This window comes from Jaculus jaculus, chromosome 5 (assembly GCF_020740685.1).
Source record: "Jaculus jaculus isolate mJacJac1 chromosome 5, mJacJac1.mat.Y.cur, whole genome shotgun sequence".
In the NCBI taxonomy this organism is placed as follows: Eukaryota; Metazoa; Chordata; class Mammalia; order Rodentia; family Dipodidae; genus Jaculus; species Jaculus jaculus.
Window position 1 is genome coordinate 98,781,445 of NC_059106.1, and position 19,844 is coordinate 98,801,288.

Here is a 19,844-nt window from a genome sequence, read left to right on the forward strand (position 1 = left end):
CAAGCTTCTGGCAAGTTTTATTAGAGAAAAATTTTATGTATTTTACTTTTCACCAGTCTACTCTGGCATGCTTCTAATAATGTCAGAATCACCTGGATCAATGATAGACAGTGTACATACTCTGTAGTATTTATTGCATGCTGTGTCCAATTCAATATGATGGCCACTATAGTGATGGACACCAGTTTGGGCCAACATAGCATAGTATCATATCTCATATTTCCTCAATGCTGGGTAGTTGTTGGTGAGGATGCCCAATTTCACTTTGCCTTGTCTGATCATCTCAGGGTTCACCTGTACGCCAGCATATACTTTCCACTCCTCATAATGAGTCGGGGCCTGGAGTTCATGGACTCCAGGGGCTTTTTCATCTTCTTTATGGCCACCACCTTCTTGCTTTAAGTGCAGGGAAGGCCCCAACCAAGAGCAGCCATCAAGATGGACAGGGAGCAAGAGAACTATGATGGTGAATTCTAAGTTGTAGTAGAGACTCGAGGATGTTGGAGATGCCAGGACCATAAGATGTCTACCAAGGAAAGCTGTAGGCTCACAGCAGAGCTGCCCCAAGAAGAAGCCATGACTGCTATAAGCAGCAGAGCTGGAGGGGCAGAACTAGCCAAGCCCTCCAGAGCCTGTGTGATTCAGTCATCACGCGTTCCAAACGTGAACATTGAGCTGCAAGACTTGGGGTTTGCTTGGCTGAGTTTCAGTCTTACTGTGGTCTTATCTTTCCTTATAATGTCTGCATCCCTCCATTTTTTACTGGGAATTCTTTTTCTGTGCCACTGCATGTTAAAAGTATGTAACTTGTTTTCTGATTGGATAGAGCTCATTATTGAGCTTGCCAGCTCTCAGACAACCTTCTACACCTTCACTTTTGAGCAGAAGTAGAGCTGTTAAAGACTGGGGATTTCAAAGTTTGGCAGAATGCATTTTAATGACCATGATCCTATGGGGACAAGGGGCAGAACATTATGGCTTAAAAGTGATATGTGATAAGTGATGGGGACATAGGGAGATAGCCCAGTGGCTAAAGACATTTGCAAGTACCTGGCATTCATCTGCAATAGCAAAAGACCCTGGCACATATGCACACACATGCAAACAAATAAATATTTTTGAAAGTGATATGTTTTTGTGTCAACTTGTCAAGGAGTGAACTTGTGATAGTTAATCTGTTTTCAACTTGACAGGATTTAGAATTACCATAGAGGGCTGGAAGGATGGCTTAGCAGTTAAGGCATTTGCCTGCAAAGCCAAAGACCCAGGTTCAATTCCCCAGGACACACATTAGCCAGATGCACAAGGGGGTGCGCATGTCTGGAGTTCATTTGCAGTGGCTAGAGGCCCTGGAGTGCCCATTCTCTCTGGCCCCTTTCTCTGTCACATAAATAAATAAACAAAAATAAAATATTAGAATTACCATAGGAACAAATGTCTAGGTATGACTGTGAATGATTTTGTAGATTGGGTTAATTGAGGTGGGAAGACCTACCCTAAATGTGGACAAGCCCATTCTATGGGTTGGATGTCTTAGACTGTATAAAAAGGAGAAAGCTGTCTGAAAAACAGCATTCATTGCTCTCTTCTTCATGGCCATCGATGCAATGTGACCAGATGCCTCAAACTCCTTCCACCATAACTTCCCTGCCATGATAGACTGTACCTGAAAACCGTGAGCCAAAATAAACCCACCCTTCCTTCCTTAAGTTGATTCTGTCATGTAGCATATGAAGTAATGATATAGAAAGGATGGTGCTGGCATATATCAACTCGAGGCCAGAGTCCTCTTAAGTAATACTCAGGACAGCTCACACAAGGAATGACGTCAATAATGTCAGGATTGAAAATCCCTTTTCTCAGCCGGGCGTGGTGGTACACGCCTTTAATCCCAGCACTCGGGAGGCAGAGGTAGGAGGATCGCCGTGAGTTCAAGGCCAGCCTGAGACTACAGAGTTAATTCCAGGTTAGCCTGGACCAGAGTGAGACCCTACCTCGAAAAACCAAAAAAAAAAAAAAAAAAAAAGAAAAAAGAAAAAAAGAAAATCCCTTTTCTACATTATACAATTGTATAGGATAGGAAAGCAGTAATATTAAACAGTAATTACCATTAACTATTGTGTCATTAAAATAAGCCAAAAACTATAAAAATCTTTGCACAATATCATGTGAATAAGTAGTTCTGTACCCTCTGAGTAGGGAGGCTTATTATACTTTAAAAAAAAACTGAAACCCAGAGAGGTTAAGTAACAAGTCCAAGGTCATATGACTAATAAGAAGTCTGAAACCTGTAGCCATTGATTTATGTATGTGAGTATGTAGAGAGACATACTGAGGATTTATTGATATGATATATAAAAGTTATTGAGGGCTGGAGAGATGGCTTAGCAGTTAAGTTCTTGCCTGTGAAGCCTAAGGACCCCAGTTCGAGGCTCGGTTCCCCAGGACCCACATTAGCCAGGTGCACAAGGGGGTGCACTCATCTGGAGTTCATTTGCAGTGGCTGGAAGCCCTGGCGTGCCCATTCTCTCTCTCCCTCTCTCTGTCACTCTCAAATATAGAAATAAAAATGGACAAAAAAAAAAGTTATTGAGTATAACTCTTTATCTCACAATGAGTTGTAAGCTAGTGGGACAGACTGAAAAGAAGCTTTTTTCCTTTCTATCCCAAGTGGGTAGAATGTCCCTGCATTCTTTAGTTGGGTCAATATTAAAGAAAATTCTGAATCATCATGGGGATTTCTCACTTTCCTACTAATAACTTTTGCTTTAGTTTCATCCAAGTATGGCTAAAAGAAGCATGGGCTTAAGTAAGAGATATAGATATTTGCTGTTCTCTCTAGAATCAGTTTGTTGTATGTTGGTTGTTGTCTGTAAATTTTTACTTGTGAAGAGAACTACATACAACCAAAAATTTCAGCTGAAGATTCTAAGATTTGACTAAGCTAGGGTTGTGCACATATGCCTAAAAAAAATGCTTAGAGGAAGTTTGTTTGTTTGTTTATTTGTTTGTTTTTAAAGGGCAAAAGATAGTTTAAGCAAACATGACTTCTGGTCTTCATTGTCTTTTCTTTCATGTCCCCGGCAGCTGATAATTATGGCACTCAGTCACTCACTGCAACTGAGCCCTGGCTGTGCTTGCTTCTGTGCGTAAGCTAGCTCAGACATGCCCTTGTGCAGTGTCCAGTCCAGAGAGAGAGTCAGATGAAAAGCAGGCAGAATCCCTTGCTAGTCAGCTGTGGCTCATCATTCTTGCCTGCCATTGTGCTCTTTGTATGTCTCCCCAACTGCTGCCTGTTGGGTACCAGACAAAGTTCTTACATGAATATTGGGCATAAGGTACTGATGCCCAATAAAGATGTGAAATTCACGGAGTGTATCCTCACAATTCCACAAGAACAAGGAATCATCTCCATTTTAACTAATGGAGAAACTAAGGAAGGTTTTTGTTTGTTTGTTTAAAGCTAATGGGTAGCATCCTATCCTTTTCCAGTGAACCAAACCAGCTTCAAGAACCAGTTCTAGCTTATTTCAGAGGAGTAGTTGTCCCTTTATCATTTTCCTTTTCTCTTTTATCATCAGAGACTCTCTGGGATGCTGTCCCCTGGGTTTCCTATTCACAGCTCAAATTGTGTAGGAAGGAGCCCAGAGATGTGAAGCCAGCCCCTGGGAGAGACCAGGGTGATCCACTGAGCTCAGCCTTGACATGAACCAACTCTTCACCTTTCCCTACTAGCTCCCATCACTCCTCCCTTCCTGATACCCCAGATCTCAGTCCTCAAAGCTGGCCATCCTCCAGAGACCCTGTTTGCAGAGCTCATTCCTTTGTGCCCACTAATGGTCTCTGACCTCCTTTGAAGGTGCCTACTGTGGGTTGGATGTAAAAAGAACCATCTTGCCAGTCTTTCTTTCTGGCATCTAGGCACACTTGGGTTCACTGTTTCACCATGGGTTGTCCTTGTCACTGCCTTTCTGCCTGCCCCAAGTCCCTTTGCAATGAGCTGATCTTTTCACTTTGGCTATGTGCAACCATGTGACTTCCTTCTCCATTCTCCACCACTTTCTCCACCCTATTAGGTTGTGGGGTGGTGGTTGTTTTGGATTTTTAGGTTAGGTTTTCTTGATCTATATGGGGAAGCAGAATCCTGTTTGCTTTATTTTCATCTTCAAGCCTTGGCCTTTTTATTTTCATTTGATCGAATCCTAAGGCCATATTTCTCCACCTGTGGTGCCAGCATTACATATTTCTCCTTTAAATAAAGGTTTCTCTTTCACCAAATAACCTAAACTCCCAAGCAGCAGTATGGGTTTTGCTCTGAAATCAGCTTCAATGAAAAGTCCCCTCAGATAAGAAAGTTCTGAACTACTGGCTTTATTTGGAGTTACTCTACATTATTTTCTACCGATTGCTTTTGTATTTTTTTCAGACTTTGGCTTGCAACCATTTGCCATAGGGCACATTGCCCAGTTCTGTGCCTGGGTAGCCTTGACTTGTCGCTTAACCTTACAAACTGCCCCTGGGCCCTGCTTTGTCACAAGCCGTTTTCTATCATGTGGTAGTTCACAGTTCTGGGCAGGGCAGATGTTTTCCAGATTGGGAATGCTGCAGTTTTTAACTCACTCTGTCAGCAGCCTTCTCCCATATTTCATAGAAGACCTGTTGTAAGGCAATTTGTCTTTCAGCCATTTCTTCAAACCAAAATTGAATGTTACAGTGCGTTGGATGCAGGGGGCAGGGGAAAGGGATAAAGCAGTACCTCGCATTGTGTGCAGCTTTCTGGAAGAATGATTTTTATGTCTTCATTCATTTTTAAGAAAGTGAAGAACAGTAGTGACCCAAAACATATCACTAAGTCATTTCATAAAAATTTTTAGCCATATAATAACTTTATCCTTGTTTTGTTTTATTTTCTCCAGAATATGTACATTCATCTAATCAATGCATAAGCTGCTCTTTGAAATGTTGTCACATCCTTCTCATTCTCTGGACCCACCACCATGCCAGGAACAAGTATGCATTGTCATTTTAACCCTTTAGTGACAGAATTCTAACGTCCTACCATTGTTGTTTGGAGGTTGTAGCAGTCCCCCTGCTGGCAGGAAAAAATAGTACAAGAAAACAGATTAAGGGGAATTTTGTAAAGAAACTTTAAAAAGTTGTAATGAGGAGAAACAAGTAAGGAAAGGGGCAAGTAACAGGCCTGCCTGCATGAAAGCAACTAGGCTGTGGCCTTGCCCTACAGCTCAGCTTAGCTAGGCAGGTGGCCTTTGGCAACCCAGTAAGAAAGAAACCAGGAGGACGAGCCTGTCTCCCATACTCCTTCCCGCTTCCATCTCCTACCAATGAAGCCCTCTGGCTGTGAAATGAGAGGTTCATACAACCATTGACACCAGCCACACAGTTCAGCCTCAGCAAGTTGCCAAACAGAAAACAACCAGTCTGGGAACACTCAGAAACTTTCTATCACTGACCATGAACTACTTCTTAAAAGGTCAGAGTTTTGTTGGGAACTAAATAAGATTTATAAAATCAGGAGCCCTAGAAATCATCAGCCTGTGTATGAACACAGGAAGCCTCCAGAACTGTTCTGCTCAGAAGTCTGCCTTCTCAAGACAGAAGCCAACCCTTGTGGAGCCAGTTGAGGGCATAGAGCTAGGACACTTGCCTAGCCGCAGGAGGTCCTGGGTCCAGTCTCCAACGCTGAAAATTTGAAGTTGTTTTATCCCATCCTTCATTTGGTTTTCTCTTTGGTCTGAAGAACACAGAGCTTCTCCTACTTTTCCTTACCCATCCTTCTCTGAATGTTTCTTGCTCTTTCTAAGCTCTTCTTTAGAGTACAAGGTATGTTCCAGTGTTTTTTAGCCAGGGCAGGCAGACCAGGACCAAGGTGTTCTTCACTTCCCAGGATGGGTAGTGAAATGTACTATATGGCTGGCAGTAGGTGCTGGGTGTAGAGCTGGCAGAGCACTTTCATCTGTCAGTGTCAGTACACCCAAGCCTTACAGCCTCCACTAAACATTAGTAGTATTCTTTGAGGGAGGGAAGACGACTATATCAATACCTGTTAAGACTCTTTTAACCATGAATTATAAGCACACTCTTTGACCTAAATTCAAATTATAGTATTTATCTATGAAATTTCCACTTCTGATTTTGATTCATTATTTTAGTCCCTACACTCAGGCCTTTTTCAACATAATAGTGAATATGGCATGTCTAAATGTTGATTAACACTGTTGGACACAAAAGCATATGTTGAATTACAAATCTGTCTCATGCTGCTATTACTAGCCCTCCTTCTTATCCATTAAGAATGTCATGAGTCATCTAAAATACTTAATCAACTGTTTTGATAAAGTTTAAATCTATTTGGTCTGCCACTCTAAATATAGTCCTATCAAAAATGAAAGAGATTTTACTTTTATAATTTGTGGAACTTTGCTATTTAAAGATGAGTGAGCTCTCCAGTGAAATGAAGGCTGGAACTTGAATTGAAACTTGTACTGACTAACAAGCACATGGAATGATGCTCAAGCATCCTCTGTCATTAGAGGGTACAGACCAACACCTCAGAGTCACCACTTCGTGTTCATGAAGATGGCCTTTTCTCCCTCAACCCCAAACCAAAAAGACAGAAAATTAAAGCACGAATGAAGAGGTGGAGAAATTGGAACTGTTGTAATTTGTAGAATAGTAGAGCAGTAAGATGTACAACTATGAAATACAGGAAGATCTCTCAAAACATTCAAAATATAATTACCATATAATTGAGCAGGCCCACTTTTAGCTATTTATCAAAAAGAATTGAAAGCAAGATCTTTTTATCTTATATTATTTATTTATTTACTTACTTACTTATTTATTTATTTAAAAGAGAGACAGACAGAAAGAATGAGCCACCAGCCCATTGCAAATAAACTCCAGACACATGTGCCACCTTGTGCATCTGACTTATACAGGTCTTGGGTCCTTTGGCTTTGCAGGCAAGCACCTTAACTGCTAAGCCATCACTCCAGCCCAGGATCTTTATATGCATTTAGTAAAGAGAAAGAGGGGGAAGAGGCAAACAGAGAGAGAGAGAGAGAATGGGTGTACCAAGGCCTCCAGCCACTGCAAAAGAACTCTGGATACATGTGTCATCTTGTATATCTGGCTTACTTGGGTACTAGGAAATCAAACATGTCCTTAGACTTTGCAGGCAAGTGCCTTAACTGCTAAGCCATCTTTCCAGCCTGAAGGCAGGATCTTGAAGAGATATTTGCATACCTGTGTTCATTGAAGCATTATTCACAGGAGCTATAAGGTGGAAGCAACCCAAACACCTAGGAAAGGAGGGAGGAAACATGGTAGATGCTTATCATGGAATATTCAGTTACTAAAAAGAAAATCTTTCCACAAGATACAATGTGATAAGTTTTTAGGATATTATTCAAAGAGAAATAAGATAGTCACAAAGTCATATGCTATATGATTCTGATTATATGGGAATCTAAAATCATCAAATTCATCAACAGAGAAAGAGCCTGCCAGGGTAGTATGAGTGGATAAGAGATGGAGAGTTGTTCGAAGGATATGATTTTCAATTTCAAGCTCTTTTAAAAAAATTATTAGAGTGTATGTGTGGGGGGAGGGCATGAGGTCAGAAGACAACATTGGGCGTTTGTCCTCTCCTTCTGCCTTTTGGAGTCACTGTCTTATGTCATTTTGCCACTGGGTGCACACCAGTCCAGCTGAGTTGTAACAAGAATAATAATCATTGTTCCAATGTGACATTTTCACCTAGTGTGATCCCTACCAAGTATTAACCCTCATTGAAAGGGACCCTTGAAAACTTAGAGAATAGTGAAAACCATGCCATATCATAAGGTAACTTTAAAAAACTTTTATTTATTTGTATGTGTATATGCACACGTGCGTACCCACCAGTGTCTCTTGCCACTGCAAATAAATGTCCATCCAGCTTTATGTGAGTAGCTGGGCAATTAAACCCAGGACCACAGGCTTTGCAAGCAAGCACCTTTAACCACTGAGCCAGTCCTGTGGGTAACTTGTATTAGTGGTGTACTTTAGAGATCACAGACAGGCTGTCTTGTTGCCTAGCTTTTGCACACCATGTATTCACCCTAGCTTTAGTTTCTTTATATGAAATCGAGACAACACCAAGGAATGAAAATGCTTAAACTTTCCAGTGTTTGTTTTGTAAATTTTCATGAGTAAGGTTAATTGTTCTACGAAGTATCTTTTTGAAAGTTTTTTTTTTTTTCATTTTGTTTTATTTTTTGTTTTGAGCCAAGAGCAAAGGGTAGGGAAGGAATCACCTTGTAGTGCAGGCTAGAATAGCCTGAGTTTTCCCTCTGACACTTCCAGCACGCCCATGTGCTGTCCTGTGGGGTTCTTTCACTTGGCAAAAAGCACTGCACCCACTGTGCTGCTCTGCGGAGCCTAGTGTTTAAAGGATTTAGCCTCTTGAAGGTTGTTCCCCAGCAGACTGTGTACAATAAAAGGCCTTCCATGAATAATATGACAGGGAGAGAATTCAGAATAGACTCCTTTGTTTGCAGACAGGTGAAGCCTTACTTTCTCTTGTTACTAAAATTCTAGGCTGGAAAAAGAACTAGCTTTGCATTAGCACCAAATTAGCCTTGGTCCTTTTGTAATCATTACACTGATAATGATTTCATTGAAAATCCAAGACTTAACAACAGAGATTTCCCCTCCCCATACTGAGAAACTCTATAATGTTAATTACATAGCACCCTCCAACTGGATAATCTTCGATTATCCAAGGTTCTTTCATGAACTTGACCCCATTTGGTTCTCTCGTGAACCAAAGAAGATTGGGAGAGCAGGCATGATTATCCCTGCTAAGTAAACAGGAAGGTAGAGACCAGAGAGGGTGATTCTTTTTATTTTTAAATTGTTATTACTTATTTTTAATTTTACTTATTTATTTGAGAGAGAGAGAAAGGGTGTGCCAGGGCCTTTAGCCACTACAAACAAACTCCAGATGCATGCGCCACCTTGTACATCTGACTTTACTGGGGAATGGAGTCCAGGTCCTCAGGCTTTGCAGGCAAGCACCTTCTCTACTGAGCCCTCTCTCCAGCTCTATTTATTGATTTTTTTTTAAATGAAAAGTCTGTACTCCTAGATCCTCTCACCCCTGCCTCAATTCTGCAGAGGGTCTTCCTTAGAGGAGGGGTTATGGGTATTCATTGTGGGGACCAAGAGGCCTCACATATGTTTCAGGCTATTCCCACCCACCCTTAAGTTATTTGGAATTTCCGGCTCCCAAACATCTACCCCAGCATCCCTCTTTTCTCTAAGCGAAAACTTTTAAGTTGCAAGAGGTACTAGGGTACTTTCCATGTTACTTGATTGGTTATAATTTGATGAAGTATATTACAGGTGAGTTTGCTGAGAGCAGCTGAGTGCTGGTTCAGGCTGAACTGGATGACAAAGGCAGTGTGCAGAAGTTTCTAGCTTTAAAACACACTTCCCTTCCTCTGCCACTTGCCTCTAATGTGTGTAAACTCTATGTGCAAGTGTGTTCACACTGGGCCCTGAAGTGAACATTGTCCCACTCATGTGACTCTTTTTTCTATGTCCCCAGATGTGCAGATGCTTGAGAAATGTGCAGTATTTAATATATGGTCACCAGCAATGCCTATGCTCAATATTTACCTGCTACAGTTGATTATGGGGAGTTCAAAGCTCATGCCTTGCAGAGCTTCAGTGCTACCCCCTCCTCATAGGTCCCCCATTATTCTTACCATGAGAAGATAGGTGCAAAACAACAGGAACTCTCTAGTCACAGTAGAACAGTGTCATGGCTAGACCTGGAGACACAAAGCAAAACTGTTCTGGACATTCCCAGTGTTTGACATACTAGGCTGCATTTCCTTGGTGAGGCAAGTTGTTTAACCACTCTAGCCCTGAGATTTGTCACTGTAAAAAGAGGGGTTTGGCTGTCACTTTTTTCATGGAGTTAGTTGTCAGGATACAGTGAGTTTATTTTGAAGAGTATGTGTTCCACTGTAATAAAGATAACAACATGACTTTGTGTCAGTAGAAAAATAATTATTAATGCATTTTGTTTGTTTATATTTATTTTTTTCTATTTTTTAATAAGTAGAAACTTGGTATGGACACATCATGTGTTAGTACCATCATTTCCCTCCTCCCTGTCAACATTCCACTGGGGGCCTACTCAGTGGGATTACTGATATTCACCATGAGGTTGTGAGTTATGAGATGTGTGAACATAGTCAGTCATTGTAGGGGGAGGGAGGGCAGTGCCTCTGGACATTCCCTTCCACTCTGTGGCTCTCACAATCTTTCTTCCCCTCTTCTGCAAAAGGGGTGGGTGTGCTTTAAGTCTACTTTAGCGTTGAGCTCTCAGCAGGTTCTGAATTTCTGCTTTAGTGATTTTGAGTATCCTCACTGTTGGTCTCCATGACCCTGGCCCTGGTTGACAGGCTCACCATGGAAGAAGCACTCTTGCTCATCTCATCAGGTCCTCTGTGGTTTCACCTGGGCCCTGACTATTGTGCAAGGGGTGATTTATCCCCACAGTTCTTGCTGCCTTCTGAAAGAGAAAACAGATTCTCCAATGGAGGATGAAGTCAGCATAGATTCAATAGGATAAGCATTGTTAATTAAGAGAGATTTTTTAAAATATTTTATTATAATTTGTTTGTTTATTTGAGAGAGAGGAGGGAGAGAGAGAGAGAATGGGCACACCAGGGCCTCTAGCCACTGCAAACAAACTCCAGACGCATGAGCCACCTTGTGCATCTGGCTTATGTGGATACTGGGGAATCAAACCTGAGTCCTTAGGCTTCACAGGCAAGCGCCTTAACCACTAAGCCATCTCTCCAGCCATTAAGAGAGATTTTGATGGATGCAGCCTCTTTTGGCTAAAGACTAGTGAGATATTCATAATAGGAGGCCATGATCTTGATCTCCATAGGATTCTGACTCAGTTCCCAGTACCAGAGATGGGTTCCTTTCCACTGAGTGGATCTCTTAGTCAATCAGAGAGCCATTGGTTACCCACCCAGACTGGGTGCCACTATTGCACAGGCATGTCCATCCGTCAGGCTGGTTGATCTTGTATAGTGGTACCCCTTGCTATCACACAAGGTTGTTGGCCATTTTCCCCCCGCAGTTGATGTAGCACTTTCCAGCACTATACAGGCAGACCATCTGGGAGCTGGGTTACTTCCAGATTCCAGCCAGATCTCTCAATGTTGGGTGTTGGCAACATGTGGTGTTTCAGCAACAGGATCTTTTACCTCAGGTGGGCAATCAAGTGCTTTGACAGAAGCCTGTCTTATTTTGGGGACCTCATAGGTCTCTCCAATGAACAGGTCAGTGTGGGTTGTAACATATTTCTGGTACTGTGAGTTACAAACCAGAGCCAAATGTTTTGGGATTAGGCTTCATCCCACCCTCTCCAGGACTCTTCTTACCAGACAATCCTTGCATACTCTTGTTGAGGGTTGTATCATTTAGTCTGCTATCCCGGACAAGGTTTCTATGGAATGAATTCATTATGGATTTAGTTTTGTGTGCATTTCCCCCCCACCTTACCATTCCTCTTCCCTGAAAAATTACCATCCCTATTATCTGACTCTCGAGTTGTCTGTTAGGTATGCCTGCAACTCAAAGTATTCCAGATTAGGATTCAAAGATGAGGGAGAACATGTGGTGTTTGTCTTTCTTTTATTGCATGAGTTTGCTTACTATGCTCTGTTCCAAGTCCATCTGTTTTCCTACAAATTTCATTGTATCATGTTTCCTTACTGCAGAATAGAATTCCAATCTGTATATGTACTACATCTTCATTATCCAATCATCAAACAATGGGCATCTGAGTTTATTTCAGTTTTTAGCTATTGTGAATTGAGCAGCTGTAAACATGATTGAACAAATATCTCTATAGTAAAGAGTGGAGCCTTTGGGCTAGATGCCCAATAGAGGAATAACTGGGTCAATTAATATCTCTATTTTCATCTTACTCAGGAGTCTCCATACTGATTTCCATAGTGGTTGTACAAGTTTATACTCCCACTAGCAGTAAGTAAGGGTTCCTCTTTCCCTGCATCCTCAGTAGCATTTATTGTTATTTGATTTTTAATGATTGCCATCTTGATTGGAGTAAAGTGAAATCTCAGTTGTTTTAATTTGCATTTCCCTGATGGTTAAGGATGTTGAACGTTTTATAAGTGAGTATTAACCATTTATATTTCTTCCATTGAAAATTCAGTTCTCTGCCATACTTTTTGAGTGGATTGTTTCATTTTTTTATTGCTTAATATTTTGAATTCTTTGTAGATTCTAGATTTTAGGCCTCCATCAGTGGTATAGCTGGGGAAGATGTTCTCTCATTCTGTGGGTGGTCTGTTGACTGTGTTTATGTTATGTGTGTCTGTACAAGGGCTTTACAGCTTCATGAGATCCCATTGGTTGAGTGACTATTTAATTTCCTGGGCTACTGGGCTATTATTCAGAAAGTCTTCAGGAAAAATATCCTCAAAAAAAGAAACACCTGGATATATCACCATTCCCAATCTAAAGCTATACCACATAGTCATTAGTTGAAAAAAAAACAAAAAAAAAAAAAACAAAAAAAAAACATGGTACTGGCATAAAAACAGATATATAGAACAATAGAACAAAATTGAAGACCCAGCCCTTAGTTCAAGCAAGTACAGCTACTTTTTCTTTGACAAAAAATAAAAAAAAGCCAACAACATTCACTGGAGAAAGGATAGTATCTTCAACAAATGGTGCTGGTCATATTGGATAATCACATGTAGAAAAGTGAAACTAGACCCACTCGTCTCATCACGCATGAAAATCAACTCCAAATGGGTTGAAGACCTCAGCATAAGACCAGAAACTTGATTGTCTGTAACTCTACAGAAAGACTTCCTGTTTTTAATTTTTAAAGTGAAATTATTACCTTGGTTCAGTAGTTATAAACTTCATTTAATTTATACCCCATGACCTGTTTTCATATTGTTTTTTGAGAACATTAATATATGAACATACTGTAATTTGGTCATGTTCCCATCATTACTATCTTTGACCCATTCTCTTTCAAGGTAGCCATTTAGCATGTCATTCCTTTTGTCTGCCTCTGTCTCCAGTCAAAATGTTAATGGGCTCAACATAGTGCAGGTCTCAGTAACCACTGTGGGGTCATGACTGTACCATTTGATTCATGTCAGGATACCAGTGCCTACAATAAACCTTCCCAGCCAGTGGCTCTTGCATTCTTTCTGCTCCTTCTTCTTCAATTTCCCCTGAGCCTCAGAGGACATGATAGATATGTCCTTTACTGTTGAGCTCTGAGCAGCTTCTTATTTTCTGCTTTGATGAGTTTTGAGTCTCTTCAATGTCTACTGCCATCTCTAGTGAGGTGGTTTGAAGTAATATTCATTACATCACTCCCCCTGTAGTGTTCTCTGAGCCCTGATGGTTGTGATTGAGATGACTCCTCCAGTGCTAAATACTGGGCTTTCTCTTCTTGTCACTTTGATGAGTCTTGTGTCTCCCTGGTATTCACCACTATCTGTAAAAAGAAGGTTCTCTAACCAAAAGTGAGAACAGCATCAATCAAATGGTATAAACATACACATTTAGAAAGCTTTGTGATGAGCATAACATCTCCATTTAGCCAAAGGACAGGTGAAGCTTCCCTCTATGGTCTATGACTTTCTAAACCATATCCAATCAGAGAACAATCGGTTACCTCATAACTTATGTGCCACTATTGCACCTGTGGGTACATCCTGCCTGGACAGTTGATCTTGTAGCATTCAGGATACACTGCTTGTTCACATTGCTGCTGACTTTTCTCTCTCAGCAGCTCGTATAGCACTTTCTAGCACTATGACAGCTAGCCAGCAGGCAGATGGCTTTCATCTCAGTTCCAGCTTCATTTCTCAGTGTCCTGCAACTGTAACTTGTGGTGTCTTCAGCAATCTAGTTGTAGTGGGTATTAACTATCAAAGTATGTTTCTATAGTACTTACTCATACCATCCTGAGGTTTGTATATTCCTCCCTTCTTCCCTCCTGCCCCCTCCCTCTCTTTGCCCCCCCCCCTTTGACCTTTAAGCCATCCTTGTATTCTGTTCCACCACTTGCCTGCTTCCCCTAATCTCTTCCTGGTTCTCCACTCTCCAAGCCTTCTTCTACCTTCCTGACTACTACTTACTAGGACTTACTATATTCAATAACCAAATGTAACCACCATAGCTCACCCCCACCCAAGCCATTGGAAATATTAACACATGGAAGATTTTCCTAAAATCCAGTTTAGTGTGCTCCTTCCTAAGGTTTCAAGCTGAGTCTGTTTATTTGAAAAGAAGGCAAAATGTGCCTTATTACTGCTGTGTCTCATCAAAGAAAGGGTTCCAAGGAAAGTATACACAAGTAAAGACATTTCTGACTTACATGTGATAAGGAACATCCTTATTTAAAGAAATGTTTGGTTTTGATGTTATTCTAGTCGGACTTCCATTTCAACATTTGCAACGATGTATTATAATAATCTTTTCCCTATTTCCTTATGAGACTGTGGACTTCCTCAGGGCAGAGGATATGTAGAAATTCATTCAGCATGCCCAGATCCTATAGCAGTACTTGGTTGACCTTTACTGATGGGGTGGGAGGAACTAGCTGATTAGATGCATGCTAATACTTTTGGAAGGCAAACAATCATCCCTGAATTTTGTGTCAGTTTGAGTTTTCACATTTTGGGTTTTCTTAAAGAAAGATAGCTAATCTTAATGGTCATTATTTTAACCCTTTTAACTACCATCCCATATTTCTTATGTTTGTTTTACCTGTCAGACAATTCATTAATGATGATATATGCCCAGTGATTTTGGTTTTAATGGTCAGGCTAAAACCAATTCAAAAGGAAGCATAGCTCAAAGCCTTCCATACATGTGATATTCTTTGCCAAGTAATGGGAAAGTGAATGTATAAGATTTCAAATATACACTTCAAAGTGTTAGCATTTGTAATCGCTGGGTTCATATGAAACCATTTAAAAAGAATTCTAGGTTTCAGAAAATGTCAAGTAATACAGTGCTTCCAGAACATTCACTTCTGCAGCTGACAAAAAGAGAGACTTGGTGATGAGAATGATTTTCTCAGGCTATACAGCTCATCAGAGACTGAACTCACCTTACCTGCAGGGTCCCATATTCTCAGGCCAGGGAATTTGGGGACACTGGAACCAGGATTCTTTAGTGATATTGATTCTAGAGGATGCAAGACGTGGCTCTGAATGTCTGTATCTGCCAAAATAGGGACACTAGTTCAGGAGCACCATGGTGTCAGCACTGACTTGGGCTGACAGCCAGTGGAGAAAGAGCCCTTGGTCCATATTACAGCCCTGGGATGTATACAGTCCATTCCCAGAGCGTTTAACTTTTAAGGTGTTAGAGAAATGCAGGTCTGCTGTTCAAGGGAGGCAACATCGGAGGCTCCCACACACCCGAAACCTCCATAATGTCCCTCTACAATTTTTAAACGTTTGAACTTTAAACTTTTAAACTTCAATACATTATGTTGAGGGTTTGATAGAAACAAATTGTAATAAGCACTGGATTTTTTTTCTCAGAGTGGATTTGTGTGTATAGAAGAATAGGCTATTTTAAACTATGCAGTGTAATATTATACATTGTGTTTTAACAAGTATGACTCTTGTTCTTTTTTTGTACCAGATTCAAAGGATTCCAAAGAGAAGAATAAAATGGAAATCCTGTACATTCTTGTGCCAAGTGTGGCCATTCCCCTGGCAATCGCCCTCCTGTTCTTCTTCATCTGTGTCTGCCGCAATAACCAGAAGTCATCATCACCTCCAGTTCAGAGGCAACCAAAACCTGTCAGGGGCCAAAACGTAGAGATGTCCATGCTGAATGCATACAAACCAAAGGTAAGGCTGGCCATGGGGTTTGGGTGAAGGCAAGGCACCATGACCTCCCATGCTGACAGGTAAAGGCAGCAGTCATTGTTATAGACCTCAGAGTTTTCAGCAAATGCAAAGATTTGCCAAGCATGAGGGCTCATCTTGTCAACCCAGTGTTGAGAGGCAGATGTAGAAAGATCATAAAGACACAGGAGGCTCTGGCTTATTAAAAAAAAAAAAAAAAAAAAAAAAAAGCAAAACTAACCCAAATCTGCCTTTTCAGGGCAGCTTGAGTGAGCACACACTCAACAATGTGGGGGGTCTTAGTATGGAGTCAGACCCAGATGGCATCTTACCCAAAAGTTGTTGAGCCAAAAGGATCCTAGTCAGTCCAGCCAGTCTCAGGGTGCTAGCTGGTGTTGAAAATTTTAAAGAAGTAGATTCTATACTGTTCTATCACTGTTAACAAATTTTACTGTGAAAAAAAGTCCTTCCTTTGGCACACAATGTGAATGTAGCTAAATTTACTATACTGTATGATTTTATATGATTGAGATGATTAATTTTATGTCATGTGTTCTTTTTAACTGCACTGTTTTTAAATTTAGTGATTTTTAAATAAAATTTGCACACATAGACCCCATTTCTCCTGCTCCAATTCTGCTGTCTTCAGTGGGATTATTGGTATTCACCCAGAGGCCTCATTCAGTCTCTGCAGAAATGAGGGAAACATGGAATCACAGGTTGTTCCCACCCTGAGGATCTTACAATCTTTCAGCATCCACTTCTGCGATGGTCCCTGAGCCTTGGTGGACAAGATAGAGATCTGACTTAGGGATGTGTTCTCTGTAGCTCTGTAGACTCTGGATCTCTGTTTTTATGATATTTGAGTGACTGCAGTGACAGTCACAATTTCCCTGGAACTGGTTTTCCGGCTGGTCATGAAAGCAGTATTTGTATCACTGTTTCTCCTGTAATGACTTCTGGGATTGGGTAGATGAGGTGGAGGTGGACCATCTCCTGGTAGATACTCAGATCTCTTTTCTTGATGTATTGATGTATCCTTGTTCTTCCCAGTATCCTCCTCCATCTGTAAAATAGAACAGATTCTCTAACCAAATGTGAGAACAGTTTGAGTAAAAGTGTTAGATAAGTCTAGTCATTAGAAAGACTTATTGATGTGTATATCCATTCTTCTTAGTTAGAGAACAGTGGAGGTTCTCTCTAGAGCCTATTGGTTTCCTGTTATAGAGAATCTGGCTTACTTTCCAGAGCCATAGGTGAGTTCACTCCCACTGAGCAGGTTTCATGTCCAATCTGTGAGCAGTTGGTAGCCTACATCAGCTGTGTGCCACTATTGCACAAGTGTGTACTGCTTGCTTGGCTTGTTGATTTTGTTTTAATCTGTTGGCATCTGTTGTTCTCTAGCTGCTTTCAAAGCACTTCCCAGCACTATGAGGACAAGCTGGGAGGGAACTGGATTTTTTTTCTCAGTTCCAGCATGGTCACTTGATGTGCTGTGGCTGTAGGCTGTGCTGTCTTCAGCAATAGGGACATACCTTTTAGCTCTTGCAGGTAACCAAGTGGTTGGGCAATAGCCTGTATTATTTTGGTGACCCCGTGTCTCCCTGGCCAACAGCTCTCTGGAGAGGTGGGGGGAATCAATTCTGGCCCTGTGAATTGCCAGCCAGTGCCCATGGTTTTAGGTCAATGCTTTCTCTACCGTTTATGGAGCTTTTCTGTTCAGGTCCCTCTTCCCCTTATTGAGGGTAATGACTTGTAGAGTGGTATCCCTGAAGACTGTTTCTGTGGGATTGATTCATGTTGCCACTAGTTTTGTGTGTCCTGTGTCCCCTCTCTCCATAAAAAGGAGAAGGATCCTTTCTATGTCCCAGTTAAATCCCTTTTTATTTTGCTTAAGCATTTTTTTTTAAATTTATTTTGTTCACTTTTATTTATTTAGTTGAGTGTGACAGAGAGAGAAAGAGACAGAGAGAGAGAGAGAGAGAATGGGCATGCCAGGGCTTCCAGCCACTGCTAACGAACTCCAGACACATGTGCTCCCTTGTGCATCTGGCTAACGTGGGTCTTGGGGAATCGAGCCTCGAACCGAGGTCCTTAGGCTTCTCAGGCAAACCCTTAACCACTAAGCCGTCTTTCCAGCCCTGCTTAAGCATATTTTAAGAGAAAGGTTGTCCTTCTAGCCATCTCTGAACACTGCTCTGATAGTGTGCCTGGCCTTGCCCCTGCACCTATCTGTGCTAGGTCAGTGCATTGTTACTGCTTTCCTCCACATCTTTCAGCAGTGGGATGCTGAAGGTCCTGGTGAACATCCTAAGGTCACTGTTCTTCCTGTGTACAGCTACCATTCTATGTCTTGGAACTAAAACCCAACAAGGGCTCTCTCTCAGGAAGGCTAGCACCTTGGTTCCAGGCCCCTCTGCAAAGAGAGATTCATTTCAATTAGCCAGGATTCCAGCTTCCAAATGCTTAGCTTTTTGTCCTTTTCCAACTCCAGAGGAGTATGCATTCAACAACTATTTACCTTCTCTGTTGGTCAGTGACCACATGATTAATTCCTCTTGTAAGAATACTAGTAAGTGGAACCCAGTCTTTGGAGCAACTTCCCCTTATCCCATCTTATTTTGCCTTTTTCTCTTAGACTTATAGATTTTTCTACTTTATTTTTATTGTGTGATAAAGTAATATTTGCTGGCAATGTTTTGGGGCTCTTTAAATGTTAAAATTTTATTTTCAAATATTCTGTCTTGAGCAAAACCACTGTTCTCTTTGGTAAGTGAATTTTTACTATTACAAGTAAATGCATATACTGGAAATAGTGAGTTTGTGCAGTATAAACTGGGAGATGCTGAGCATAGGGGTGCAGGTCTTATGATGGCTTACCTTCTGGATAACAGATTTCCATACATCATAATATTGTATGCCAGACCATGTCCAATCCTTGCTACTTAAAGGTAAAAGAAAGAGTTTCATACTATTGTATATTCTCAAAGTAACAATAGTTGGCCTTGGGTACTTTTACATACTCCATGCCTTTCAGCTTCTAGTGACATGGTCATTATTCCATGAAATTTTTGCCCTGTCATTTTAGATATGAAATGTTGGGACTCCTTGTCAGAGAGACCTGGGTGGAGAGATCAGGTGGTTACAGCAGTCACACCACACAATGGCTACTGTTCTGGAGAGGTGGGCTATACAAGGAGCCATGAAAGAGTGACTTACACTCAGTAAAATTATCTGTTTTGTAGATTAGCCTTGATCTTTACTTTAATTCCATTTTTTCTTGAGGTACAGTCTCATTGTAGCTCAGGCTGACCTGGCAGGCTAGCCTTGAACTCTCAGTGATCCTCCTGTCTCTGTTTCACAAGTGCTGAGATTAATGGTATGCGTCACCACACTGGGCTCTTAGTTCCATTTTCAATGGAGTTTTGTTTGTAACACATGGTATCAACAGGCATGAAGTTTTGAATTAGCATAGTTTTTCAAATGAAGATCTCAGAGACCTTTGGGGCATAAATAGAGAAACTTAATTTATATTGATTAATACAAGTTATCAAGAACTACATGCTAATAAGCCTTTATACACTTTATCACATTTAATCTCCATAGCTATTTCAAAAGGTAGATATTAATACTGTTGTATAACCAGGGCACTGAGACTCAAGCAGATAAAGATCAGGGTCAAAGGTTCAAGGTCATAATAACCGTTAGAGATAAAATATGGAGATAGATCTTTTCAATTATACATATAGCCCTTGTTCTCACTCATGTACAAAGTAACTCATATACAGAAAGGGGAGGAAGAATCAAGTAAACAAGTAAATATGATTCAACTTGGTCACATGTGCTGAATAGCCACAGGCATCCCTAGCTTCTCACAAGCCTGAATGA

The 19,844-nt window shown here is 41.0% G+C and overlaps 1 protein-coding gene and 1 pseudogene across 1 annotated transcript in view; one reads left to right on the plus strand and one right to left on the minus strand.

Annotated features, from left to right (window-relative positions):
* The window catches only part of Ror1 (receptor tyrosine kinase like orphan receptor 1), a 401,244-nt gene that overhangs the window by 370,161 nt on the left and 11,239 nt on the right, over positions 1-19,844 (plus strand). Inside the window, exon 8 of the mRNA XM_045149154.1 lies at positions 15,748-15,959. Coding sequence (XP_045005089.1) covers positions 15,748-15,959 — 212 coding nt within the window. The remainder of the gene's footprint in view (positions 1-15,747; positions 15,960-19,844) is intronic.
* LOC105944370 lies at positions 43-4,763 on the minus strand (annotated as a pseudogene).